Below are 26621 nucleotides of genomic sequence, written 5' to 3' on the forward strand. Positions count from 1 at the left end.
TTTAGCCTTTTTCTCTATTATTATGAATTTTAAAAATATCTTTTAATGGTTAGCTGTTTATTTTTGAAGTCAGCTAAAAACAAAAAAAGGAAGAGAGAGAATTTGACAGTGGAATTAATTATTAATTGTGATCCGGAAGTGTAATTTCAACCACATGGTTCCTTTCCTCCAATGGGCTTTTATTCCAGTTTAGACTATCATGATTCAGTCTAGGGTTCGTTCCAATAAGTACTGCTGCCGACCTTGAGGTCTATTTTCCGCTTAATTTCCGTCTTGCACGTAAACCCTACGTCACCAAAGTAGTTTTCAGATGCATTTCCTGGTAACTGTATTAAATATGTGCTTTTGTGAATATACACGATGCAGTAATACTTCAGTCAAGGCCGTAAGTAGCGCTTGAAGTCGGAGGATGTGAACGAGAATCAGCCGCGGCTGGAAAGATACAGATTTGTCAAGCTAGCAAGCGTGAGGCACACAGGAAGTGACGCGAGTTGCACTACAAATTACAAGTTTTTATGAAGCCCCGATGCAATAGAGGACTTCTTGGTTGAATTCATAAATACAGCCTTATTTAAATTACTCCATCGATGGCGTCCACTTTACTTTACAGCACAATCGTGCTTCTCCTCCACCCTCCAAAGAAACAAGGGGCCGCCGATTATTTTACTATGACAGCGCAATCGGGAAGTCCTTAATCTCTCCGTTCTTGCTAACTTGGCAGCACACTGGAACGCGACCAGATGGAATACAGCACTGCCTTCTTAACAGATTCCACACATTTTAAATTGTTTCGTACACATTTTTAGCCGACTTTTGTGTCGACAAACAGCCCTGGCGTGAGCACAGGCGTCTATCTGGGAGCTTCGGCTGCGCTGTGAACCGGGACAGAAGCGGTCAAGACATTTACAGATCCCCCCACCAAACATCTTCCCACTGTAAGTATTATTTCTAGGCTCTACTGTCGAAGAGCAATAGCTTTCAGATAACCTAATATGACTGCCCTTTGTAACTTAAGTCGGTGTTGAAACGTCGGTTATGTTGATGCATGAGAGAGCCCCAACGTCCTTTTCTGCAGTTGTTCATGAGATGATGCAGACAACTGTGGGTAGCTTTGGAAATCTGTCAAACAAAAAAGAGGGGAGTTTGGCCGGAGGCGAGAGGGGTGTAGCCTTGTTAAATCACATTGTCTGGGACTGTTAATGCGGCCTTATGTGCTGTTTACTGCTGTCAGCGTTATAAGCTCTTATTCCTCTAAAGAGGGTAATTAGCGAGGTCTTTAATTCCTCAGGAGTTCATTTACAGTGTGTGTATTTTGTTTTTATTCCCCCCCTCCTCCCTCCTTTATTACTTTAAACGACTAGGACCAGGTCAACCCGAATGATCACAATCCAACTTCCGGGTTTGGATTTCAAAGTAAAATGCTAGTCATAAAGTCTCCATTGAGTCACTGCTTTATGCAGTTATAAACCTTATCAAGATCACAGTTTTGGCAAATTTTATTTTATTTTTTTCATTTTATCATATGGCTTTTAAACAAAGACACTTAAATAGTGCCAATAGTTCCAATTCACAACAACAACAACAACAACCATAAGGTGCTTTATATTCTAGGGAAAAGATCCTACAAATGGGAAAGATCAGACAACCCCTTGATGGACAAACACTTGGTGACAGTGGGAAGAAAAAACTCCTGTTTAACAGGACGAAACCTTTGGCAGAACCCGGGTCAGGGAGGGGGCTGTGATCAGCTGGGAGTGATAGGAAAGAGAAGAGAGCAGGACAAAAGGCTAACTATAGGGAAAGAGAGCCTGAATTTCATAATTATTCATGTTTAAAAGGTAGTTATTTTGCAAAGTGAATAAATGATTGACAAGTTAAATGTCTGTTGAAATAATAGTTGCACTGATACTATCGCATGGACATTAGTAACCTACGAGCAATTAAATGACGTTCCCCAGTGGCATTGGCCAATGTTTATGTGCTGTATCAGATCAGGTCTGTGCCAGATAAATGTTCAAAGACGGTGTGATAAGGAGCTCAGAAACTTTAAATCTAGTAAGATAATCTGGAACAGAGATTATTTTGTTTTCCTGACACTGAATGAAGAATAAATAACAACAAAAAATGAAACAAAACAATATTAGCGAAATTTATACATTATTTTTAAAATATTGCATTCTCCTAATAATTTGGTTCATCCTTAATTGCTAGTTCCAGCCCTACATTTATCTTTGATGCTATACAACACTTTTTGACGTAGATTCTTTCACAAAGGTGTCTGTCTTCCATACAGTCTCGTTTCATGACTCACTCTTGTGCTTTTAATTTGAAAGCGGACTACAATATATGCTTTACATTATGAGTAAATCCACTGGCCTTGATATCTCAAGGTAAAAGCTTCTCATATAAGCTATTTCACACTTGATTGCAGTATTAACCTGTAATGACTCTGCATTTAAGTACAGCAATCTTCATATTGTCCTGAATAAAAAACTTGCACATTATAGTTGTGATTTCTCAGACTGTTACTTTTGACTACCAGCAGTCCATGTGAGTCATAAAGACTCCATCTAGCCTGGCTGTCATGTCCTCTGTGTCTTGCTTCTCAGTAGATCCACCAATCAAATGCTCAGGCTTGTTTTTAGGTTAGTGTCTGCCACCCGTAAGGAAGTAAATGTGATTGAAAAGGAAAGTTTGCCTTGCTGACAAAAAAGTCCCCACTTTAAGTATTGCAGTAGCTTTTCACAGCCATTCTTGATAACGCCGGCTTCCTCCAGCTGGACATGCAGAAAGTGCTAACCACTGAGAGCACAAAGACCTAAGTCAGTCTTAAATATTACAGATGTGCCCTGTATGCTTCACTGAAGTGCATCAAGTGCAGTTGGGGATCAGAGTTTAAACTAATATCAGGTTGGTCCTACCTAACAATCTCTTTGTAAGTGAGATTTTGCTTGATGATGTCTGGTCTTTCATGTCGCCTTTCCTTGTGAATATAATTGAAGCAAACAACTCTTTGTAGTCGGAGGTGGGCATAGATTAGATCGTGGCTCAAACAGTTGGCAGTTCGTCTTGTAACCGGAAGGTTGCCGGTTCGAGCCCTGGCTTGGACAGTCTCGGTCAGGATGCTGACTGAGAAATTTGACCATCTTTGTCAAATTAACTTAAAAAGGCCTGAAACTGTGCTGCTATAAACTACAACCTGTGTGTCTTCACTCTGATCTTACGACTGATAGACGTGTTCCAGCTTCGTCAGACGTGAACCTTCCAGTCAATGCTTTGTCAGATTTATTGCAGTTGATGTTAATCACTTAGCTAATGCCAGCAGCAATAATTCATGCTGAACGAGCGGGTTATTGTCCTTGCTGCTCCTCCTTCAGCGTTTGCATTCCTGTTGCATGTGTTAGTAGTACACCATGAATGACTCACATTCCAGGCAAAAATAATAGGATGTCACCTTTCTCCTTCATTGAAAGGCTGTGGTAGATTCTTCGCATTGTTAGAAAACTTCTAGGCTTAATTAAATGAATTTGCCAAGAATTCCTGAGCACAAAGTTAATTTATTTGAACAAATTATCAAGTGTGCGACGAGCTGCCCCACTGCTTCCCCCTGGTCTTACCACAAGCCACGAAATGTCCAGCTTGTATTCCCTCTTCTGCCGCCTGAGTGGCCTGTAGGTGTGACAGATCGCTACGTCACCGTCTCTCCAGCTCCTGTCGTGGATCACTATCTTGCTGCGCTGGAATGTCACCGATTAGTCATCAGAGCCGCCCACTGCCATGCAGTTTGTTACAGTGAATGTTACTATAATCCAGCGCTGCAAAAGGCAGCTGTTTGATGAGGGCAGTGCCAAGAGAGTTATGACTAATATGACTGTTAGTCTTTTTTTTTAATGTATTGCCATATGACACAAATTATTTAAAAGTGATTACTAATAGTTTCTCTGTTCGGTCTTGTTTAGTGTTTAAAAGAGAGCAAGTTCCTGCCTGGGGATCTGCCTGAAGCACTGATTCGTAAGTGGGCAGCAGTTCTGATATATTTTCTGGGGTTAGCCCATTAAAGGCTTGACAATTAAGAGTAACTCTACTAATTAATTTGAAACAAATCAGCTAGAGTCATTAAAAATCTGATCAATATTTTTGCTTTTCTGTCTTTTGCTGTTTTATGTAAACTAGAGTTTATTATTTATTTCTGATATATACCTTATTAAAGGACCTTTGCAGTACTCCAACCGAGAGGAAATAACAGCGTTAATGGTAGTTTGTGTATCAGTGATATTAACAATTCACAACAACAGTTGCCTCATAGTGTTTAAAATTTCAAGGTAAAGGTCTAACAATTAAAGGATGTGGTTAAAACGCCAAAATGACCAAATAATGATATCTGTAGTGGTCTTAAAGATCCAATATCAGTCAGGCTCTACTTTTATATCAGTTAGACAATTTGTAAGTGGTAGCATTATAGTGAAAATACAGTTCACCCTAGTATTGAACCTTGAGGGAATCCATACTTTGATAGTGAGGAGAGACATTTTTCATAAGAGCTGCAGTTCAATGATCAAACATTCAGTGGTCTACAAACGGATTGCATAGTTCAGGAAAACTGCAACTACACAACAAATAAATCTTTGATCAGTCAGATATGCATGTAGTGCATTAGGAAGCGAGTTGAATCAAATGTACTGAGTGACTCCTCAGCACAGCGGTGTTAGGATGACAGTAAAGGCCCATATGTCTGCAGCAGAGGTCATCCTTTCAGATAACCCAAGACAAATCTGCTTATGGCGAGAATGTGCCGTCGCTCGGTGCTGTGTCTACACTCGGCTGAATATCGTGTCAGTGAGGCAGCACGAGAAGGCAATCGGCCTGTTTCTGTCAGGTCCTAACATAATTAGATTATCAGTATGACAATCTTTATTGTATTATACCATACTATACCGATTTGATTTGGTTTGTACCTTAGGAACATAACGCAGGGATCTGATAAGTTTTAGAGCATGTGATATAAGTTTGGACTGAAGCTGAACAAATAGTTTTCATGTAGCAAACGGACAGGCAAATATATCAAAGACTACAGACTGAACTCTAAAGATTATGTTTTTCTTAAAGTGAACTGACTATTCAGCCAAAGAATCTACACAATGAACAGCCAATGAACAGCCAATTGGATTTGTATTTTTCATTCATTGGTTTACTAAAATAAGAGCCTTCCAGTAAATTATAGATTTAATATAAAATGTATATAATATAAAAAAATAACTGTTTAGTTAAGCGATTTATCCTTGCAGTTACAAGACTATATAAAAGAATTGCTAAAGAGAAATTAAAGGATACATTGTTTTCACGGAGTAGCAGTAGAAACATTAAAATATCGCCTTATTTACTTCCTAAAATATTGATGATTCTGATGCTGTTTTATGCAGGATTTATGGTCCTCCGTTGGTGTCCTAATGCGATGAAGAGAGATGAATTGTGGGAGTCTGTGCAAATTATTTACATTTATATAAAACCTCTAATACTTTTAAAGGAATTCACTCGCTGTTTGAACCACACTGCTTACATAGGCAAGTTTAAATGGGGGTGCCAGTCCTTTAGAACAAGAATGCAAGCATGTCTGTGTAGGTTCTCAGCCAATCAGGTCGTGGCACTCTTAAGCGCTACTAATGAAGGCAGCTGAATGTCTTTTTGGTTTATGGAGACGTTTGACCTCTCATCCAAGAAGCTTCTTCAGCTCTAAAACCGATGGGGAGTCCCAGATGTTTAATACCTAGTAGCATTGGGGAGGTGGTCCTCAGAGTCATTGACCCATCCTGTAAAGTTATTAAGAGTCACATGAGACAAGATGTGAGTCAAGGCATGGCTCATTTACCATCAGATCAAAAAGAAGTCCAGTTTCCTTAACTCCTTAAGACTGTTTTAAGGGGACATACTGCTGTGCTGCAACGACAGATGCAAGCATTATTAACCCTGTTGCACATGTTTGTACCTGACTGTTGAAATAATGCCTCATAATCTTTTTGAAATTATACTCCCTGTTCTGGGTAACCTTTACTTATATTCTGTACATCTGTATTTGGATTAAAGCTCATTTAGATTGCTTGCGATTAGTTGAAAAATTCATATTTGGGGCAACAAGGAACATCTCAGGTAAGCTTATACCTAAGCTGAGCAGCTCGCAGTGTGCGCTCGAGCCCAGCAGGCACAAGATTAATTCCATTACATAACATTTAGTCAGTCTTAAGAAGGGTGCAAGTGAAAATGAAGACTTCAGAGTAATCAGCTGCTTAAGCTTTCCAGGACTCAAAAGACATGTTATTAAATGATTAAAAGGGGCCCTTTAAGTATTCTTTAATAATCAGAAACACTTAGTTAGAGCTGCAGGAACAAGGCCGGACTGGGAGCACTGCTCGACTGGTTATTACCTGACGCACTCGCCTACAGTGTGATTAGATTAGAAAAGCAGGAAGGCGTTGTTTGCAAGCATGGCTCCCCTCTTTTCATGAGCAATTCCTCATTGCCAGTTTATCCTTCGACAAATATTGACCTGACTAAAGTTTTGCCGTCATGATGTCATCGAAAGATAAAGCGAAACTCAAGTAGCCTTGTTATGTTTGTCACCTGTTCCTGGATGGACTTTAAAACAGCTCCCTTTTCACCCACTGCACACCTTGGTATTCAAATGACATAAGCTAGCAGAAGAACATTTTTCACGGAGGGGTTGGTATTATTTTCCATGTCACTGCGGTGTCCCCTCTCTGTGATTCAACTGCTTCCGAATAAAGAATCAAAATCAGTCACACAGAACATTTTGAAGAACTGATTATGAAGAACACAAACATAGCTGAGCGGGGCTGTGTCAGCTGAGATTTCCTTTTGTAAGGTGAAAACCTTGTGATTCCAATCCAGGCTGTTTTCTTGTTTTGTTTTTTGTTTGTTTGTTTGTTTGTTTGTTTTTGCAGGCGTCCAATCCCCCGTGCAATTTCCCCTTTCCTGAATAATGTGAAAGATGACATTTTACCTTCAATGTTTCTTTCAACTCCTACCTTTTATCAGTCTGAGGAAAGCACTCACTGTTCTGCTCAAATACCTCTGGAATGCATCAGCTTACTTTTCTTATTGCGACAACGCACCAGGATCTGCAGCAGCTGTAAACAGTCGGCACCTTTTATGACAACTCTGTGAAATGTAAGTTGGCCGTAAGTGGCCAGCATGGTGGATGCATTGTCATGTAATTAGACGTGTTTTTATAGGGGAAGGATTGAAGTAATAACTCTGTCAGCACACCTACACGGATTTGTTTTACGATCATCAGGGGAAATCAGCCTTTACTGTCACAGCTCTTTATTCTCCTGGTCTTGTGATTTGAAGTGGCCCACACATCTGCCAGGCTAAGTGGCGTTTGAAGAAACTGATACTGTGTGTGTGTGTGTGTGTGTGTGTGTGTGTGTGTGTGTGTGTGTGTGTGTGTGTGTGTGTGTGTGTGTGTGTGTGTGTGTGTGTGTGTGTGAACTTGGTTAAGGGAACTTCCTGTTGTATTTGATAATGAACAAGTCAAAGAGGTTTTTGTAGCTCTGTGGAGAGGTTTGTTTTTTCCCTTGGAGGGTAGAAAACAGATGACCTAAGTCAGAAACTTTTTTAATAAACAGTCTCAACAAGTCAAATAAATATCCATAGCTGTATGTCTCACATAAGGCTCTTTCATATCAGGCATCAATGCTTTAAAGTTTTAGGCTCCTTTAAGCTTCCAGTATGTGACACTCGGCAGTCTCCAGAGATGAGTTACTGTTCTAATGTGCTTTAGACGGGCTCATTTGAACTTATACTCATCTCAAGCTTCATACTTTTATTCCAACTTATTATAAAGGAGTATATTCACTTACACTCAGTTCTAAATAAGCTTTATTTTGCATTGTCGAAGCCTTGATGTAGCCTCTCAGTTCATTCCAAAAGATGTTGTCTGCCTTTAAGACAACTTTCTTCTGATTGGTTATCCCTATCAAACAGGAGGTTTGATGAATAGGTAGGCGTGGCTTCTGTGCTCACAGAAGCATCATATGGATTTATGAAAACGGCCTTGAATGCAGTGCTCAGAGCTGTCTGAAACCTGAGCTTTTGGCTCAGGGGGATTACTTGTGCACAGACTGACCTCATTACTTTAAACTTTGTTCATGTTTAAAAAAGACATTCATCATTATAACTGTAGAGATACAAGATAGGATAAAAAAGGACAAATTAAAATAAAAGCTCAGTAGGTCCAGCTGAAGCAATATTCTCCTCCAGAAAACACTGTGCAGGTGTTTTTCCAAGGACTTCCATGGACACGGTCACTTTACCTGTTCACTGTGAATGCTTTACAATGTATAGTGTAGAAGGAGGCTTTAACATTCAGACAATTTGGCTGCTAGCATCAGTTCTAGATGAATGTCTTGTGAGCCAGTGGCCGAGGAGACGGGGAAGGGAGGAGCAGAAGTGTTTTGTGAAGAGGAGAAGAAAGAGAGGATGAAATGAGTGAAGGATGGAGCAGATGGAGGGAGGAATGACGGTGGGAGTTAGGGTTAATGCCCTTTTACATTCCCAGATGAGGATTAGCAGTCACAAGTTCTGTGGCTGTTCCTGACCTGGCCTGGATTTTGAAGGCCACTGCTGCCTCCTGGATCCCTTAATATGCTCACAGAGCATTGTGGACAACCTCTCTAACTTACCCGATATACTCAGCAACAAGTATATTTATGTGTTGTTTTCCTGGTATTTTAACTTAAAAACCATCAGTTGACAGCTATATTTGTAAACCTGTGACTGAAGGAGCAAATGCTGAAAGTCCTTTTAAGGTGCTTGGCATTATGTACAATGTCAGCTTAGTGTGCATTGTGGCTGCAACAGATTGCTAGTAGCATTGTTGGTAGCATGATTGACATTCTGGCAGTAATAGGGCAAAACACAGCTTGCTACTTTGATGCACATAAACTAGAATTGTCGGTTTCATACAGGCTTGAGCTGTCAAGATGAGAGTAACTAATGTAACTCAAGGGACGTGAACGAACTACTATGCTCCATACCAGCTCCATACTGTATTTTGTTGGTGTTTACTAGGGAAGCCTCGCATGATTCACCTTGTCCTGCATCATAGCTCATCCTCTGACCAAAAGGAGCAGATTTAGCTCCCTTCCGCCTTCATTTGAATCAACTTTTTCCTCTTCCTCATAGACTGAATGTTTGAACAGCAGGTTGCTCACATTGCCCTGTTTTTAGTGGTTAAAAAACATAAAAGGTTTGATTCTAAAGCTTAATCCTGAATGCTCAGGTATTTATTTGATTTATTTTCTTTCAAGACAGGATAGCAGTTCATGTCAACAAATAGCTGATCCGAGGCACGTTGTATTTTTAGCTAAAGACACTATAATATAAGAATGAGGACCGCAACAATCAGAAGATCTGAGTGAGAAGCACTAGGTGATGGTGGGGAGGACGAGACCTCTGGCAGAAGCAAGCTGAGGGAGGGGCTGGTATCTGCCACAGTCAGTTGATTGGACAAAACAGTGCAACAGTAGCATGTAAATGCAACAGCAGTGAAAAGTTTTGAATGGGGAACGACTGCAGCAGCACGAGTAAGGAATGGGTTGAGTTCATGTGGTCCAGCTCCAACTATAAGATCAGTCAAAAAGGAACTGGCTGTGTCATAATATGACGGAGATGTTATGTTACGGTGCAGTTTGGACTCCCCTACTTTTGAATCTTAAGATTATTTAAACTGTTATTAAATTACAGAAACTACTGACTTGACTATATATACCTACCTCGATAGTTTTTGCAACTGCACTTTGGGACACATTCAAAGTTTTAGCAGTTTTCCGGATTTACTGATCAAGTATTGATGGACTCTTGTTTCTCTTTATTCAGCTGATTGGTTCTTGCCATAATATGATTTCTAACAGGCTGTCAGATGTGTAGCAACCTGACTTCTAGACATGTATATGGTGTTGGAATGTTTTTCAACGGTAGAAGAAGACTACTCAGATTGTTACTTCCCTATCAGCAGCATTTTTGTTATCTTTTCATATCAAACAGATGGAGCAAGAACAATGTTACACCGTGAGTCAACACAGTGTCATCAGCCCATCTAAAGATCTGTATGCGACTTGTAGGTGCAGTACAGGGTGATGACGGTTTCCACAGACACACGGCTGCAGTTCGCAGGAATACATTTATTCGTGACGTTTCAGTGCCCTTCATGTGGCAAATTATTTGCGTTGTACCTCTCCTACGCACCTGCCTTGAAAAATGTTTTTGCTTGTTTGGGATGCACAACTTGGAGCTGGAATCACAATCGGTGCAGCTTCTGAATGCTTCTTGGAATATTTATATTGGAAAAATGATTGAAAATAGTGGTTTATTCATATTTAATCAAATAGAAATATTTAATAAAAGTGAGCACAGTATATTGTTTGCCCACAAGAGGGCACTTACAACTTTATAGTCATCTCTGTAATGCACTACATTAAAAGTGGCATTTTTGTCAGTAAGCAGCACTGTAAACTGACGTTTGTGGGAAGCACTGAAACGTTGGCAGTTTTACAAGTCTGGTAAAAATAGATCGTAGCTTTTATAATTACAGGCTATTCTATTGTAGCTTGAATTGATTCATCAGTCAATAAACAATACATTTAACACTGATTGCTGTGTTTCACAGGTCCCAAAGGCGTGTGCACACGTGTCCATCATGCCGCTGTTTGGTAAATCACACAAGAGTCCCGCCGACATTGTCAAGACGTTGAAGGAAAACCTGGCCATCCTGGTCAAACAGGACAAGAAGACAGACAAGGTAGAGGAATCTATTTGATTGTGTCTGTGTGCGTCTGTGTGTGTGTGTGTGTGTGTGTGTGTGTGTGTGAATGGGTGTCAAGAGGCCCCAAGGGTGGGAGCGCGAAACAGCCTGCGCCTGTCATCTTCTGACGCTTCACTGTCAAGACTCTCTCACACATGCACACAGGGGATCAAAGAATCAGAGTTACAAGCCAAATTCAAGCTCACGCTCTCTTTTACTAATGATAGTTTCTACATGTTATTCCTCTAAATGATGCCTTCTTTGCCTCCATCCTTCCTCACCTGTAGTTTTCTGTTCTACAGGCCTCTGAGGAGGTGTCTAAGTGTTTGGTGTCCATGAAAGAGATCCTGTATGGAAGCAATGACAAGGAGCCCCACACCGAGACTGTGGCCCAGTTGGCCCAGGAGCTGTACAACAGCGGCCTGCTGATCGCGCTGGTAGAAAACCTGCAGGTCATAGACTTTGAGGTAAGCAGAAGAAAGTATCACAGATGTGCTGCAGAAGCACACTTGTGATAAAGCTGACACAGAAACGTGATAGAAAATAAACATCCATGAGCAGAGGAAACTTAACAGCTCTTCTAGACTTTTTAAGAAATGCTGCATATTGTTGCTGTAGTTTTGCAAGATGTAGTGAAAATAATGAAATTTGATGGTGTATTTAAAAACCTTGTACAGTTTTCTTACCATTACAGGCCTCCTCTGACTCCAACTCATAAATTTAAGTTACTTTAGGTTGTAGCACTGCTTTTAAAACAACTTTTTTTCCTACTGTACACAATTAATTAATTTTTAACGTGCTAAATGTTACAGATGCTGTTATGTGGTTAGTTCAGTTTTACGTGTGTTTCCAGGGGAAGAAGGACGTGTGTCAGATCTTCAACAACATCCTCAGGAGGCAGATTGGGACGAGGAGCCCCACTGTTGAATATTTCTGCTCCCACCAGGAGGTCCTCTTCATACTGCTGAAAGGGTGAGATAAACACACAGTGCACGTGCTGTCCTCAACCTAATGGCGTCTTAACACAATAAATATGGCTTCTATGACGAGGAGGGGGTGATGCGTTACTCTCTCTCTCTTGCTGTGTTTGAAGATACGAGATGCCCCAGGTGGCGCTAAATTGTGGGATCATGCTGAGGGAGTGCATCCGCCACGAGCCGCTCGCCAAGATAGTTCTCCATTCGGAGCATTTCCACAATTTTTTCAACTACGTGGAGATGTCCACCTTCGACATTGCTTCTGACGCATTCGCCACCTTTAAGGTAACTCTCTTTCTTCTTCTTTTGGCTGTCAGGTCAGGTGCTAGACTAGAGCCAGACTGGACTTTGACAACAGTGTTTGGATTTGGATTTAGTAAACCAACATCCCACACAAGTGTCATTTGAATTTGATATTTTTGTTCCCCACATAGGCCTAGAAAAGGCAAATTTGTTTTCATGTTTTGTTGAGGAAAAGTCTTAACTTATGCTGATTTTTGCAGACATGTGACCGTTGACCATGTGACGCTAACTTGTCAGCTATTTTGAAGTGTGATGATTGTAATTAAAACTGGAAAGTAAACACCTCCAGGAACCTCTGGCAACATTTGGGGAATACATTTTTTTTTTCCGAGCAACAGATGGTTGTATTGGATCCAATACGGGAGACAAATTTTGGGCAGCGTGCGATTGTACAGTGTATACATACATGTGTGTATGTAAAAAGTGTTCGGTAACATTTGAATCCGTCAGCTAAGATGCATTTTTCTGTCTTTGTCCACAGGACCTCTTGACGAGACACAAAGTGCTTGTGGCCGAATTCCTCGAGCAGAACTACGAAGCTGTGAGTGCTTCGACTTACAAACACATTTGCACATCTGCAGCTCCCGAGAAGAGATTAGTCTGGGATGGTTGTTAGCCACCACACATATTAATGCACATTAGCCTTGCTATTTTGAATTTTAGCAATCGTTAACCTAAACCACACACGGAGGTCAGTCACTGAGCTCTGTTTGCAAACACTGTCCACTGCTCTGAATGACTCTGCATGAGGAAACCTTGCACGGATGCACAGCGAGATCAGGTATCAGTCACCGCAGTGCTCACTGGCCCAGTCACACACAGGCATTCACGAAGCCTTGTGATAGAGTATTGAATGAGCTGGCAGTGAAGGCAGATTAAAAAACAAAAAACGTAAATTTATAGGAAAACTGCACAGCCTCTCTAAATGTCATAACGTCTTTCGATACAAAGCTCTGCTCTGTGTCCTCAACATTTCTAGGCAGAGGAGCCCCTCTCACGAGCAGGATCCCCCCAGGGCTCTCAGCCTGTAGAAACCCACACAAAACCACCTTTTCACCCAGCATGTGTGCCGACGGCCTGTCAGGAGATGTCACTGCCGGCTCAGTAGAGTCAGTGATCAGGCTAAGCCACAAAAAACCCAGAATTTGTCATACTCATTAGATTTTAGGGCGACCATAGCTCAGGGGGTTGGGAAGCGCATCTGTAACCGGAAGGTCGCCGGTTCGATCCCCGGGCTCTCTGTCCTGATCGTTGTGTCCTTGGGCACCGCCTACTGGTTTTGGCCAGAGGGGCCGATGGCGCGATATGGCAGCCTCGCTTCTGTCAGTCTGCCCCAGGGCAACTGTGGCTACAACTGTAGCTTGCCTCCACCAGTGTGTGAATGCGAGAGTGAATGAATAGTGGCATTGTAAAGTGCTTTGGGTGCCTTGAAAAGCGCTATATAAATCCAATCTGTTGTTGTTATTATTATTTTAGTGGTAAACCTATGACTGCACAAATAACACACTGTAATAACAATGTGTTGATCTACTCAAGTCAAGTGTCTAGGGTTTGGGGTTTCTTCTAATTCATCCACTTCCTCTTAGTTACATATGTTACATTTTTGCAGGTCCAGGCAGTTCTTGTCCTTTTGGATGCAGTGCAGTATTTTCATTTGCTTTAATCGATCTCATTAGATGCCTTCTGGGCTAAAAGAAAATATACTAACAAGCCAAATTACCCATGTGCAAACACAGAGTTAAACAACTTCTCCATCATATATGCATTTGTCTCAACCTAAAACACACAGGCAGATATTTCTTTAAAATAACTACATTCAGATAAGCGTTGATACTTGTCTCCAAGTTTTCCCAAGCTACAGAGTGTGCATAAACATATTCATCTAAACTACACAAGTCCTTTTCCTGTTGGAACTCTTACTTAAATATTCTGTAACTTATACAGACGCTATTGTTACATTTCAGATTTCCTTTTTTCCTACCTCACGATATCAGATATGTCCCCATAAATGATAAAGTCCTGTATAATCTAATATTTGATTCAAAAGCACCTTCATCATATTGATTGCTGATTACTTAAACATCACCCGGACAGTACGTGTTTGACCCTATGCAGCCATACATTCAAAAGCCAAGCGATAGCACTGTCTTCATCTAGGTTCAGATGTTTTAACAGCCATCTGGTGCTAATTTATGCAAACAACCAGGTTTCTTTTTAAATTTTAATTCATTTATTGAGTTTTATTTACCTTTGCAAAGAGGTCAAACAACCATACAGACAGCAGGAAGGAAAGAGCAATTGTAAGTCTAGAATATTTATTGAGACTAGTTGTGCCATGCTCCCAGAATACATTCGGAACATTGTGTGCAAAAGATAACTCGTCCATCAACTTGTGGTATATCGGAAAGATTACGCATAGGAAGAGAATGTGGAGCTTTTCATTTAGTAAGGTCAGCTTGACACAGAAGTAGCAGAATGTAAAAAATCAAAAATCCAACATCTATTGATATTATTATTATTATTATTAAGTCCACAAAGAGCACAACAACCATTTTCCATCACACCAGCAGCTCCTTTAGGATCTCCAGCTAACCCAACAAGTGTGTCTTTGGACAGGTTCAGACCTACAACCTTCTTGATTCACTGTGCTGCCAAACTGTTTTGGCAATTTTGAATAATTGCTGCAACAAAATAATTGCACTGCGTGGCTTTTCAGGTTGGTAAGCACTCTCTCTAGTTTATCGCCTAAGCACTTTGCAACTTTTAAAACTAGAAGCTGCATCCACAGACACTTTTTCATTAATGGTCACACACACAGGCAATCCTACATGGATATCAGGGTTCACTTGGGTTCAGTGTCTCGCTAAAGGAAACTTAGAAGTGGAAGAGCTGGGGATCAACGAACGGCCTTTGGAAGAGTAGCCACTATAAACAAGGTCAGATTTGAACCCAGGTCTTTGCATTAGCCTTATGACATATGGGTTGCCTGCTAAACCCAGTTAGCTAAACCAGCACTCTGCACTAATGTTTTCAAAGGAAATGAGCCAGGTTAAACTTAGGAAGCAAATGGAAAGGTGTCCTAAACACAGGAGAGTGGGCATGTTAAACCAGTGATCATCCCCAGCCGGTCATGGCAGATGGCCGCCCCTCCCCGAGCCTGGTTCTGTTGGAGGTTTCTTCCTGTTTAAATGATTTTTTTTTTCTTCCCACTGTTGCCAAGTGCTTGCTCATGTGTAGTCTCTCTCGATTATTGTAGCGTCTTTACCTACAATAATGGGGGCGATCGTGGCTCAAGAGTTGGGAGGTCGCCTTGTAATCGGAAGGTTGCCGGTTCGAGCCCCGGCTTGGACAGTCTCGGTCGTTGTGTCCTTGGGCAAGACACTTCACCCGTTGCCTACTGGTGGTGGTCAGAGGGCCCGGTGGCGCCAGTGTCCGGCAGCCTCGCCTCTGTCAGTGCGCCCCAGGGTGGCTGTGGCTACAATGTAGCTTGCCATCACCAGTGTGCGTGAATGGGTGGATGACTGGATATGTAAAGCGCTTTGGGGTCCTTAGGGACTAGTAAAGCGCTATATAAATACAGACCATTTACCTTACATTATAAAGTGCCTTGAGGCGACTGCTGTTGTAATTTGGCGCTGTATAAACTTTGCGTTCATATTTCCATTTGGTGGAAAAGCCCTCTATTTACAACATTTATCAGATATTGTTTGGAAAAAGTATTGTCCATATAGATATTTCCCAAAAGCTTAAAATTTGATCTCAGATTGTTGCTGCGTTTTGTTTTTTCACTGTAGGTGTTTGCAGACTATGAGAAGCTGCTGCACTCTGAGAACTACGTCACCAAGCGACAGTCTCTAAAGGTTTGTCTCCGACCTGTATTGATTTAAATTCCTACTTAGACTTCATGGGATTTTTGGGGGGTTTTTGGGGGGCGGGGTCTGCACAGCTGGCCTCTCTAATAATAATTTGTCACTTTGATCCCCCCTCCAGCTTCTGGGAGAGCTGTTATTGGACAGACATAACTTCACGGTCATGACGCGGTACATCAGCAGGACAGAGAACCTGAAGCTGATGATGAATCTGCTCCGAGACAAGAGTGCCAACATCCAGTTTGAGGCCTTCCACGTCTTCAAGGTAAACAAACAAACAAACAAAAAAACCAGCAGATGCATTTAATGAGAAATTTGGAAAGAGAGAAGATATTTCTCCCATATTGGCTCCTCTTCATTGGCTTCCTGTTAAATTCAGAATTGGATTTAAAATCTTTCTCACATAAAATCTTGAATAATAGGGCTCATATTATCTTAAAGACCTCATAGTACCATATTAGCCTAATGGAAAACTTTGCTTTCATGTCGATGTTTTACTTGTGATTGCTACGATGTTTAAAAGCAGAGCCTTCAGCTTTTAGGGTCCTTTTCTGTAGAGCTAGCTCCCAGTTTGTTTTCGGGAGACCTCCCTCTACTTTTTAGATTAGGCTTAAAACTTTCTTTTTTGACAAATCTTGTTAGAGCTGGATCAGTTGACCCTGAATCCTCCCTTTGCTATGCTACAATAGGCCTAGACTGCTGGGAGCTTCCCATGATCCACTGAGCATTTCTTATTCACTCACCTTGTTTTACTTTCTTTATACACCACTAATATATTTAGTCTTTAGTAATTAAACTCTCTGTTCTCACCGGACATGGCAGATGACCACGCCTCCCTGAGCCTGGTTCTGCTGAAGGTTTCTTCCTTTTAGAAAGGAGTTCTTCCTTCCCACTGTCCCCAAGTGCTTGCTCATAGGGGGTCGTCGGATTGTTGGAGTTTCTTTCTAATATTGTAGGGTATTTACCTTACAATAAAAAGCACATTGAGGTGACTGGTGTTGTCAATCTGCGCTGTATAAATAAAACAAAACTGAATTGAATTTTCCTCCCGTTTTGTCCTTTTTTTGTTTCCCCAAGGTGTTTGTAGCAAACCCCAACAAGACTCAGCCCATCATCGACATCCTGCTCAAGAACCAGACCAAACTCATCGACTTCTTGAGCAACTTCCAGAAGGACCGCACGGACGACGAGCAGTTCAACGACGAGAAGACCTACCTAATCAAACAGATCAGGGATCTGAAGAAACCGGCTTCCTAGAGAAGCATTGCTGCCTGCCCTCTACTTCAACTTTTTATTAATAGGAAGACATAGAAAAAAAACACATTAACAATAATGGTTACTCTATTTGAAGAAAAAAAAAATCTTTGAGACGTCATTTGTTTTTGTTTTTTTCCCTCTTTGTCAGTTCATTAAAAACTTGTGCAAGAGTAGTTCTTAATCACTGATCTTTTTTTGTATTTTTTTTTTATCTCATCTGTAGCATGTAGTGCCACAACTCATGGTGTTGGAGGCAGCTGATTTGCCTTGTTGGGGGAGAACCAGGGGTTTAAAAAAAAGCTTCAGCCAAAATCCTCCGGGTGGATGAGCATTTTCTTTAATCTTATTAGTCTCTGCTTGCAAATGAATTTTGTAAATTTTTAAAAGCAGTGGCTGCAAACCAGAAAAATGAACAACTTTTTGTTTTCTTGGTTGATGTGTGCTGAGGATGTTGGTGTGTCTGGTTAGGACCAGGTGAAGTATATTTACAGCGTGAATATCTTAATGCATTCTTGGTCATCGGTAAAAGCAATTTTTTTTAGCCAAATGACAATGGTAAAGCTCAGTAGGCCACAACAGTGTATTGGGGTATTCTAGCTTAAAAAATTATAGATAATAGTTAAGGGAGGAGGCGGTAAGAGCGAAAAAAAACAACAACTTTGTATTTCAAAAATTATAGTAGCAGACTGGGTAGGAAAAACTCATGAAGTTACTAATTTACAAGTAATTCTGAAATTTAAGGGGAAAAACTAAAGTAATCTGATATAATTAAGAACATTAAACGTGATTTTATTGAGACGTGAATTTACGAGGAAAAATGTGTCATATTAGGTCACATTTGAGATTAGTGGATTCTAAATTTCTATGATCTTTATTTTTCTCCCCTATGTTTACATCTATTATGGCCCTGATCAGATTTTCATTTGTGCGAGCTAAAAGTCACTGATTGTTTCTTCACTTTAAAGCTGAGGGGATTGGATTGCATACAGTCCAAAAGGCCAACGTCGCTTCAGTGTGTCACACCAACATGGAACAAGTCTCGTTGCCGGTCTAAAGGCCGAGCCCATCCGTGCTGTTCTAAATTACTCGCAGGTCTCGAAAACAAACTGATTTCAGTCACTGTTGACTAAAAACAAAAATCTTAAAAACAAGAAAAAAGAAAATGACAATTTTGATCACTGGTTCTCTTTGCTGGTGGCTAATAGCACTTTGTATGATTTTAAATAATAATAATGGTGATTCAATTTGTTTGAAGCTGATCGCTGTTTTCACACTGCTTGATGTTGTTTTTTTTAATATATAGTGTCATTTCTCATGTACAGTTTCTGGTTTGAGTGCCATTGTGAGGGAGAACATGAGGAGGAGGCACTTTGCTGTGTGGATGCTGTAGAGCTGTAAAGATAGCTGTTTTTTTGGTTTCACTCCCTTTTCTGTCTGTACTGTAATGGATGTTTGACTCTGGTTTGGATCTGACGTTGTTATCAGAGGACGAGAAGATTCAGAGGTGCCTTTTTTTTGTTTGTTTTGGTGTGTTTTCCTTTCTCTGTACTCGTTTTCTTTCCTGTATTTGCAGTATCTTTTTAGGGTGAGCTTAATTATTATGTTGATGAAAATATGCTCTGATAGAACATATTTGTTGTGATTAAGCAGTGAACCTCTTAACTCACTATATCAGAGTTCCTTTTGCCGTTTGACACCTTTTAAACTTTTTTTTTTTTTGCTCATCACTTGCCATTGCCATAGTAAACTCGCCGGCAAACAGAACGAGGCCAAAGCCGACCAACGGCAGGATTCAGCGGTGAAACATAACTGTGAAATCAAATAAATGAATAAAAATCCACTTTTAGTTTAAAGCAGCTTCGATTTCTTTCTGTAACTTTAAATCAACTATGAACTTGGGGAAAAAAAATGCAGAGACTAAACTTGAGAACAATGTGATTTTATTTCCCAGTAGATATCTGACAAGCATTCACAGAAATTTTAAAAACAAAGTGAAATGGAGTCATGATAAGTCTCCAAATTTAGAGCCCAGACTTTCCTTAAAGGAAGAAGTAAACACGTTAAAAGCTGTTTTGCTTTTTTTTTTCCTTAAAGAAAAAGGAAAACAGTTTGTTTTTTTGGGATGACAAAAACCAATACCAGCTATGTTCACATGCCATAGGTTGTGATGGTATATTGCAATATCACACGAGATGCAAATGTAAGCCAACCAGCTTAACATCAGACTTGAACCAGTTGTTTTACAACTATGAGCAGATTTAACCATTCTTCACGATGTCCTCTAAAAGCAGCCACCTTGTTTTTTTCTGCACTTTGATGCTGTTGTACAACATTCACAACAAATTAAAACAAAAAAAAAAGAATAGATGAGAATGCATGCTTTGCGTGTGTGTGTTTAAGAAAGTGTGTGTTATTTTCCAGGTATTTTTCAGATTATGCAGTAATCACAGTTACTGCCTTTTCTGTGATTCGGACTCAAGTTACAAAAACACTTAAACCTGTGTTTACTATACCTGAACGAAAAAAAAAGAAGAAGAAAAGAATACAAACAAGTGTGTTCATGTAGAAAATTAAAGTTGGTAAAGTCGAGTAAATTCCTTCACGCTCCAAAACCAAACCTTTGACCGTCCTCTCTGCTCTGCAGGAACACTTTTTAAACTTTCATTCAAGCATTATCCATATCCTCAACACGCTTCACTTCAGTGCATTTGGCTTGCGTTTAAAAACAATAACATCCTTACAGTGTGAAACACATCTTTCAAACACTCTCACAGCAGCTGCCTTCAAAATAAAAGCAGTAATTTATTTCAAACCGTTCTGTACCGCGAGGACAATCCTGGACAACCAGGAGCTGCATGTGTTGTTAATCTCACACTTTTTCATTATTTAGATTTTTATAATTAGCTTTCCCCCCTCCATTTGTTTCAAAAACAAACAGATCTGCATATCACAGTTTAAATAACTATTTTAAATAAATTATTTCTTTGTGGTATCTTATAAACGCTTAAAAAAAAAAATTGTCCATAGTTTCTGTACCTATTTTTTTAATCTTCGATGGATCTATTAATCCGCTTTTAGTGGTGTCCCTTTGAGGTCATTGCATTGCATTGATTTCAGTTTGTTTCCAACTCTCCACTCATGTAATGACCGGACTTGGAAAAGATACATATGTGTAAAATCATATGTGCCACAGATTTGATGCTCATGAAGGAAACAACATTTAGCTCTATTTATTACAGCTGTGAACGATCAAATCTGTGGCACGCAAGTTTAAAACCTGCCTCTGTGGGGGGTGTTTTTTAGGTACGTGGATTTATCGACGGCTCACAGCAGGTGATTCGCAGGACATGCTGGTGCACAGCTTCTTGTTGCTGGGGCTCTCACTCTCAGTCTGTCTGCTGTGCTTTCCGACACAACCGTCTGCAATAAATGGCACTGTGGTTAAAACTCGAATCAGCAAAGGAAAATTGGCTGATTCATAACTCCTTTCTGTAATGTATCTGTGAAGATGGTTAAAATAAAAAAAGGCATAGGGTGCCACTTACTGGCAAGATGAAAAGCTGGCGCTGAGGACACTGAAGGGCTTCTTTGCCACTGTGAGGACAGATAAATGTCAGATTCTTTAAGGACATGTTAGCCTTATCTTCAAAAAGCAAGACATCCAGAAGCTGCTGAATCAGAGATCCCCTTATGCACCAGAATAAATTAACATACATCTCCCTTTTCAACATATTTTCCGAGTCTACGTTTGCTATGTTTGCTGAAGTAATGACCCGTTTCTGCACCCTGGACTTTACTGTAGCTGCAGAAATGTCTACATTGATGGAGGTTTGATATACTCCAAACATCAAACATAAACAGTATGAAATAAAAGGGAACAAAAACAAAACAAGAAAAACATTGTGGACTCACTATGAACTTGCTGATGTTCTTTAGGGTGCCAAATCGCAGGTAGGAAATATCTCCCTTATCTTTGTCCCGGTCCTGGTCAGAGGTGTATATGTGTGTGATACCGGCTCCTCTGATCAGAGGGACACACTCATCACATGGACACTTGGTTACAAAAAGCATGGTTGGCTCATCCGGTTTGATGTCTCGTGTCCTGAAAGGAGGAGGAACACCTATCAAGCGATGATGAACACTGATTTTCTGCATTCATGTTTCCCCTCCCGCCATTTCTGACAAGTTCTGACCTGAAGGTGAGGGCGTTCTGCTCTGCGTGGATAATGTATCTGTATTTACGTCTCTGGCGATCCTCCTGTTTGGCGTCCATCTGAGGGTACTCGGCGTACTGCGAACCTGCGGGGTAAGCGTTGTACCCACAGCCCACCAGGTAGAGACACCCTGTTCCGTTACAGCCAGCCTGAGATGAGGGGACAGATCAAAATACTACATTAACAACATCAGTGTGGGTGTTAAATCTATCGGTAGCTCTGCTTTAAATGATGAAATAAAATGTTCTTAATTCCATCTGCATTATACCACGGGCTGAAAAGCAGCCCCAAATCACAACACGGCCTCGACTGTGTTTTACAGATGAGTGTGGACACTCACTGTTGTACCCGTCTCCTGACCTCTTCCACACTGAGCTCTCTCTCTCTTTGTCAAAAAACACTCACCATCTCAAACTGTCCAGAGAGAGCAGCCGCTACTGAGGAACGCGTTAGGATTTATTTGAACATTTTGGGCTCATCATCATGACATTTGTCACAACTGCATCCACCCACACTGAAAACCTCAATGCATTAATACAATCATCCATAAATGGATTTATATAATCCAATTTTGTGCAGACAAAAAAAAAGAAAAAAAACTCCTTCTGTACGAGCCTGATGTTATTAGGTTTTGTCAGTTTGTCACCTTGTAATCTGGTGTCAAATCCTACCCGAACTGGCACACAGAATTGCCAACAGTCTACTCTTGTGATGAATTAACGAGTTAAATCAAATCAAAAGGAGAATAGTTGAGCTCACCGACTGTCCTTTGGCCCAGATCACAGTGCCCACACCCACTTTAGGATCCTCTGAAATGACAGTTATGCATGTATAAGAAGCTGGAAACAAATAGCAAACTATTGACAGGGTCATTGTTAGAAATGATCATAACCTTTACGACATCACTCAGGAAAAAGTCCTGCAGCCAAACAGCAGTTGTTATGATGCTTGTCAGGCAATATGCAATAGAATGTAGAAGAATGTAGTGTGTGTTATGAATAACCAAACACACCTGTCCTGTAGGCCAGTAGCCTGGCCTGGATCATGCAGTGACGAGCCACTTCTTGGGGCACATCTTCATGACAAGGGGGCAGTGGCACTGACGACTCTTCCCTGGTTCACAGAAGGGACACGATCAAATGAGCGTCAAGTACAAGCGCGTGGCGATGTCTGTGCTGACAAACAGATAAATTTGAGAGTTTCTAACCTGTAGAAGCCGTAGTGTTGCTGTGGCACCCCGGCAGCCACTGCAGCTAAAACTTCCACAAGCTCCCTCATGTTGTTTCTCAGGCTGGAGAAGTAAGGCTCCACGCAAAAATTCTCCAGGCCCATGTGCTTCAAAATCTCCTGATGCAGCTGGGACTTACGAACCAGGAACTGTCTGGAGAAATCCTTCAGGCATCTCATTCGTTCTCTGGAACGACACAGAATATTTCTTATAAACGGGCTGAAAATCCAGCTGTGGTCATCCAGCAGTTTCGCGACTTGAGTTTGATTCACTCAATAAATATTTCTCCTTCTCATTCTGGTTAACTTAAAGATGAAAGACGTTCTCTAATTATTTCTGCAGAATAATCTTTGCTTTGTGCCTCATCTACAGGTTTTCTTGCCCTTTGATGGCTGAAGTCTGACCAGAGGTTAAACTAGGATGCAACGGAGTTCCAGCACCTTTAAATATTAAGTAAAAAATAAAAATATATAGTGGGCGGTTTTATACATAATAACATCAAGCGAGTTTATTCTTAATATCTACCTGCCAAACCCCACACTTTAATTCTGACCAAACCTACGTCAGGAATTTAAGTGTTAGGAAAGCAATAACCGTCCTACGACTGTTCATAACCACACAGCTGAAATAATTTGGTTCTATACATTTACTCTGCTCTCATGAATCAGATACAGATTTCAGGTTTCTCTCTGCCACGTCATTCTCATATTTAAGTTAATTCTGCAGTCACTACAGTTACAAAGCAAACAATTATTTTGACTTCATTTGTTTTGATGCACTTTAGCACACTACACTGTAATATAAATAATGATGTGCACATTTATTTTATATTGTTTGACACTGATTTATGAAAACTGGACTTTTTTTCCCCTCCGTTTTCTTGAGTTAACCATCTGGTGTTCTCATCAGCTGAGATTTCTGCTTCAGGTTCAGTTTGTTTGGGGGTTTTTTGGTGCGTGTCGAGAACCTCCTTGGGTTTCCCTCTAAAATATACCAGGCAACTGAGTATAACTTATTAGAAAGAGAATTCAGCACATAGCTCAAAAGTGCTGCTGTGCAGAAGCAGATACAGTAAGTATAGTAAGGTACCTGTTGAAAAGCTCCTCTGTGTTCTGCTTTGGGTCGTCATCAGTGATCCTCTCTGTGAAGTCACAATTTCTGGACGTCTCGGTGACAAACTGTGCTAGGCCGGGTGCCAGCGGCTGCAGCAGCATGCAGATGTGAGGACGGCTGTTGGACTTGAGCTTCTCTACTGCTACAGCGTCTAGTAAAGCTTCCTCTGAGATGAAGTGAGCTGGACCGCAGTAGCTGGGATTGTTCATAGAGGTGGACTTCAGAATGCTGATCTCAGGGTCCCCGGGCCAGAAAGAGATCTGACTGACTCCAGCTGGAGGAGGAGAGCAAACAGCATTTATCCATCTTAGTTAACTTTGCCCGGGAATGAGAGAACAGAGCTCCAAAGTTCAGCAAACTGCTGATGCAGTTTAATGCCGATAATGCAGTTTACAACAGTACGGCAACACCTGTGGGACATATTCAGTCATACGCTCACAGTAAATAAATATATCATTATGGTGTCAAAGTCTGTCCTGAGTTTCTAAGTGTGTTCACTTCTCAATGTGTCATTCCTCCAATCTGATCATAAAGAGGCTGCTCGCCAAGTCTTATAAAACAGGTCCACTTCAAAGTAAATGAAAGTAAATGAAAGGAGGTGCAGTACCAGAAAGGCTGCAGTTATTCTGACTACAGTTAGGGTGGTGCCTCAAAGTGACAGCAATGTGGTGGACTCCAAAACACACAGAGGCTGGAATGTGTAAGGGTGAGACAACAGAAGGGCAGGTACTTTGGTTCATGCAATCACAATCAGTCATAATCAGTGGGGCGTACATGTCACATTGCATTTTTGATGAATTTGTGTCATAACTATGTTTATAAAGCAGGCCATTGGTCCAAGATATGTAGTTCTGCCTGATCAAGAACATCTCGTTATTTGAGAGTGTGACACAGAAACACATTCACGCTGCGTGTTGTTTTTAGGCTCCCTTAATGCCGTCTACTCATTCCTGCATCATGCCTCCTTCTCCACTCACCGTTAATGATCATCTTCAGGCAAGTAGCGCAGGGTCTCCTCGAGAAGTACAGTTGACAGTCAGCCAGGCGAGCACCATGTTGGATGATGGCTGCCTGTCCAGCGTGGAGCTCAGCTCCTGAACAATGAAGTCCCACCACTTTGCTTTCCCGCACCACCACCAGACCCATCCCATGGAGCTGAAGCACAGTACAGCTACAGTTATTAATTTTACACACAAGTGCTAGTAAAGATGAATCGCTCCACAGAACTTGATGATTTTTTCCCTAGATTGCATACATCACTGTGTTTTTTATATTCAAACTAACCTGATTACCACCATCTTCCTCTGTTTGCTCCTGAGGGAATAACTCCATCCATAAACTCAGCAAGGTGAAGAGGTTTACCTTTGACAACCTGGGGCCATGACCTGAAGCAGAGACAAAGCTGAATTAAGCCATCTTGTGCACAATGCTTTCCTGAAAAGCTGCAGTAACACATGCTTGGATGAGAATATATACCATGAAGATTACTAATGTTTGCATGGTTTAAAGGCCCCACCGAAGCTAACTTGGCCTGTTGACTGAGACTTAGAAAAATATAACATTTATTTCAGATACACGCAGGTGAAGACCTATGTGTATTGATCTGAGGATGGGGATTTTGCCATATAATGTGAATAGGATAAGATGATCGGCCAAGTCTAAGATAAATATATGCAGCATTGTGTAATGTGTAAATAAAGGCTGTCAGCCGTGGCCATTTAAAGTGCCTCTCTGGTAAACTGTATCTCATGAAGCTGCGGTTTTGTGGCATGACAGAAGGGAAAAATATGAAGCTAAACTACTGGAAGAACTCTTCCTCCAGTTGGCTCACCTTGTATTTTGCTGTCAGTCTGGGTGCTGCTGTCTCTTGTTTCTCGACACGGTGTGGACCGGCCCGGATCGGCTCGGTTCCATATTTGGCTTTCTTCCATTCAATCAATCTGTCAGCTACAGAAAACGATATAATACGTCGACCCGACGTTCAGCAAGAGAAGAGCCGGATGAAGCTTTCTTTTGGTATCCTTTTTACTGTTAAGTTGGATAGTCACATGAATACTATTTTCAACCGACGCTTTCAAAATAAAAGCATAAAAAGACACCGATTTGGTAAATAAAGTTGCACCAATAAAGAAATTCACGTACAAATATGAACTTACACTTCAGAATATTTTTTTTTTATAACGACTAGTTAAAGTCACGTTGAAATCCGATGAGTAACGGTAACTCTCAGCAACCGGTGACTTTTTAAGTTACAGTGTTACAGTGCTAACATTACTAGCACTAACTCGCGTATTACGGTACAATGATTCTTAATAAAACACTGTACAGCCGATAAATACTTGGACGAACGTAACTTCATGTCTTTCTACCGCAAGCAGAAACTGCCTCCCTCTTATTTAAAGGGGAAGGAGCCGTTCTTCTGTGACTTCGCTAGTGGACGGTATCTTAACAGTTCCGGATTTCTTCCGGAAATATTTTCTGACGCTGTCACATGGGCGGGGCCAATTGGTTGGCTGTCAGCACGCAACAAAGTACTAATCATTTCAACTGCTAAACATAAGCAGTTAAGCCCATACACTTTTCCGAGCCCATACACTCACGTGCAAGCACGTTGCTCTCATTCTCCACAGAGAGCAGTGGCGCATACCTGTGACATCACTAACCCTTACCTTACGTTGTCTTAAAGACACACCACACAATTGTGACTGTTACAAAGCGTTTTTGAACTAAAAATCAAGAATGTGGGATACTGTTTGTCATTTTATTGATAAATACATTTCATTTTTATACATTTTATTAATGAAAAATCTACTAAAATTTCACCAAAATGTACCACTTTTT

The 26621-nt window shown here is 40.9% G+C and overlaps 2 protein-coding genes across 4 annotated transcripts; one reads left to right on the top strand and one right to left on the bottom strand.

The window, feature by feature from the left end:
• Positions 1-251: 251 nt before the first annotated feature.
• Positions 252-19078, top strand: cab39l (calcium binding protein 39-like). Of its 2 annotated transcripts, XM_004573608.4 has the most exons (10): positions 252-935; positions 3960-4011; positions 10685-10816; positions 11122-11286; positions 11673-11791; positions 11913-12081; positions 12581-12640; positions 15894-15959; positions 16090-16233; positions 17046-19078. In XM_004573608.4, the coding sequence occupies exons 3-10, from the start codon at positions 10715-10717 to the stop codon at positions 17223-17225; spliced, it is 1005 nt and encodes a 334-aa protein (XP_004573665.1). In that variant the 5' UTR covers positions 252-935; positions 3960-4011; positions 10685-10714; the 3' UTR covers positions 17226-19078. The 2 variants fall into 2 exon arrangements, with proteins under 2 accessions (XP_004573665.1, XP_004573664.1); XM_004573607.5 differs by lacking the exon at positions 3960-4011 and having other exon boundaries at positions 253-935.
• Positions 19079-19148: 70 nt separating this feature from the next.
• On the bottom strand, positions 19149-26392 carry cdadc1 (cytidine and dCMP deaminase domain containing 1). 2 transcript variants are annotated; one of them, XM_012915538.4, is made up of 12 exons: positions 25937-26392; positions 25612-25727; positions 25065-25165; positions 24758-24935; positions 23757-24054; positions 22647-22853; positions 22452-22552; positions 22199-22248; positions 21419-21588; positions 21138-21327; positions 20771-20819; positions 19149-20645 (listed from the first exon to the last, which is right to left on the bottom strand). In XM_012915538.4, the coding sequence occupies exons 2-12, from the start codon at positions 25709-25711 to the stop codon at positions 20539-20541; spliced, it is 1551 nt and encodes a 516-aa protein (XP_012770992.1). In that variant the 5' UTR covers positions 25712-25727; positions 25937-26392; the 3' UTR covers positions 19149-20538. The 2 variants fall into 2 exon arrangements, with proteins under 2 accessions (XP_012770992.1, XP_004573663.1); XM_004573606.4 differs by having other exon boundaries at positions 25612-25808; positions 25937-26391.
• Between the last annotated feature and the right edge of the window lie 229 nt (positions 26393-26621).

The sequence above is a fragment of the Maylandia zebra genome, linkage group LG23 (assembly GCF_041146795.1).
Source record: "Maylandia zebra isolate NMK-2024a linkage group LG23, Mzebra_GT3a, whole genome shotgun sequence".
NCBI lineage: Eukaryota > Metazoa > Chordata > Actinopteri > Cichliformes > Cichlidae > Maylandia > Maylandia zebra.

Bases quoted from the DNA above. Each gene is read 5' to 3' on its own strand.
- cab39l (XM_004573608.4), top strand. From the start codon at position 10,715: ATGCCGCTGTTTGGTAAATCACACAAGAGTCCCGCCGACATTGTCAAG. The intron at 11,287-11,672 runs GTAAGCAGAAGA...GTGTGTTTCCAG, and splicing joins TGCAGGTCATAGACTTTGAG to GGGAAGAAGGACGTGTGTCA. The intron at 16,234-17,045 runs GTAAACAAACAA...TGTTTCCCCAAG, and splicing joins AGGCCTTCCACGTCTTCAAG to GTGTTTGTAGCAAACCCCAA.
- cdadc1 (XM_012915538.4), bottom strand. From the start codon at position 25,711: ATGGAAGAAAGCCAAATATGGAACCGAGCCGATCCGGGCCGGTCCACA. The intron at 25,166-25,611 runs GTGAGCCAACTG...TCTCTGCTTCAG, and splicing joins GACTGACAGCAAAATACAAG to GTCATGGCCCCAGGTTGTCA. The intron at 24,936-25,064 runs GTTAGTTTGAAT...ACTGTGCTTCAG, and splicing joins AGGAAGATGGTGGTAATCAG to CTCCATGGGATGGGTCTGGT.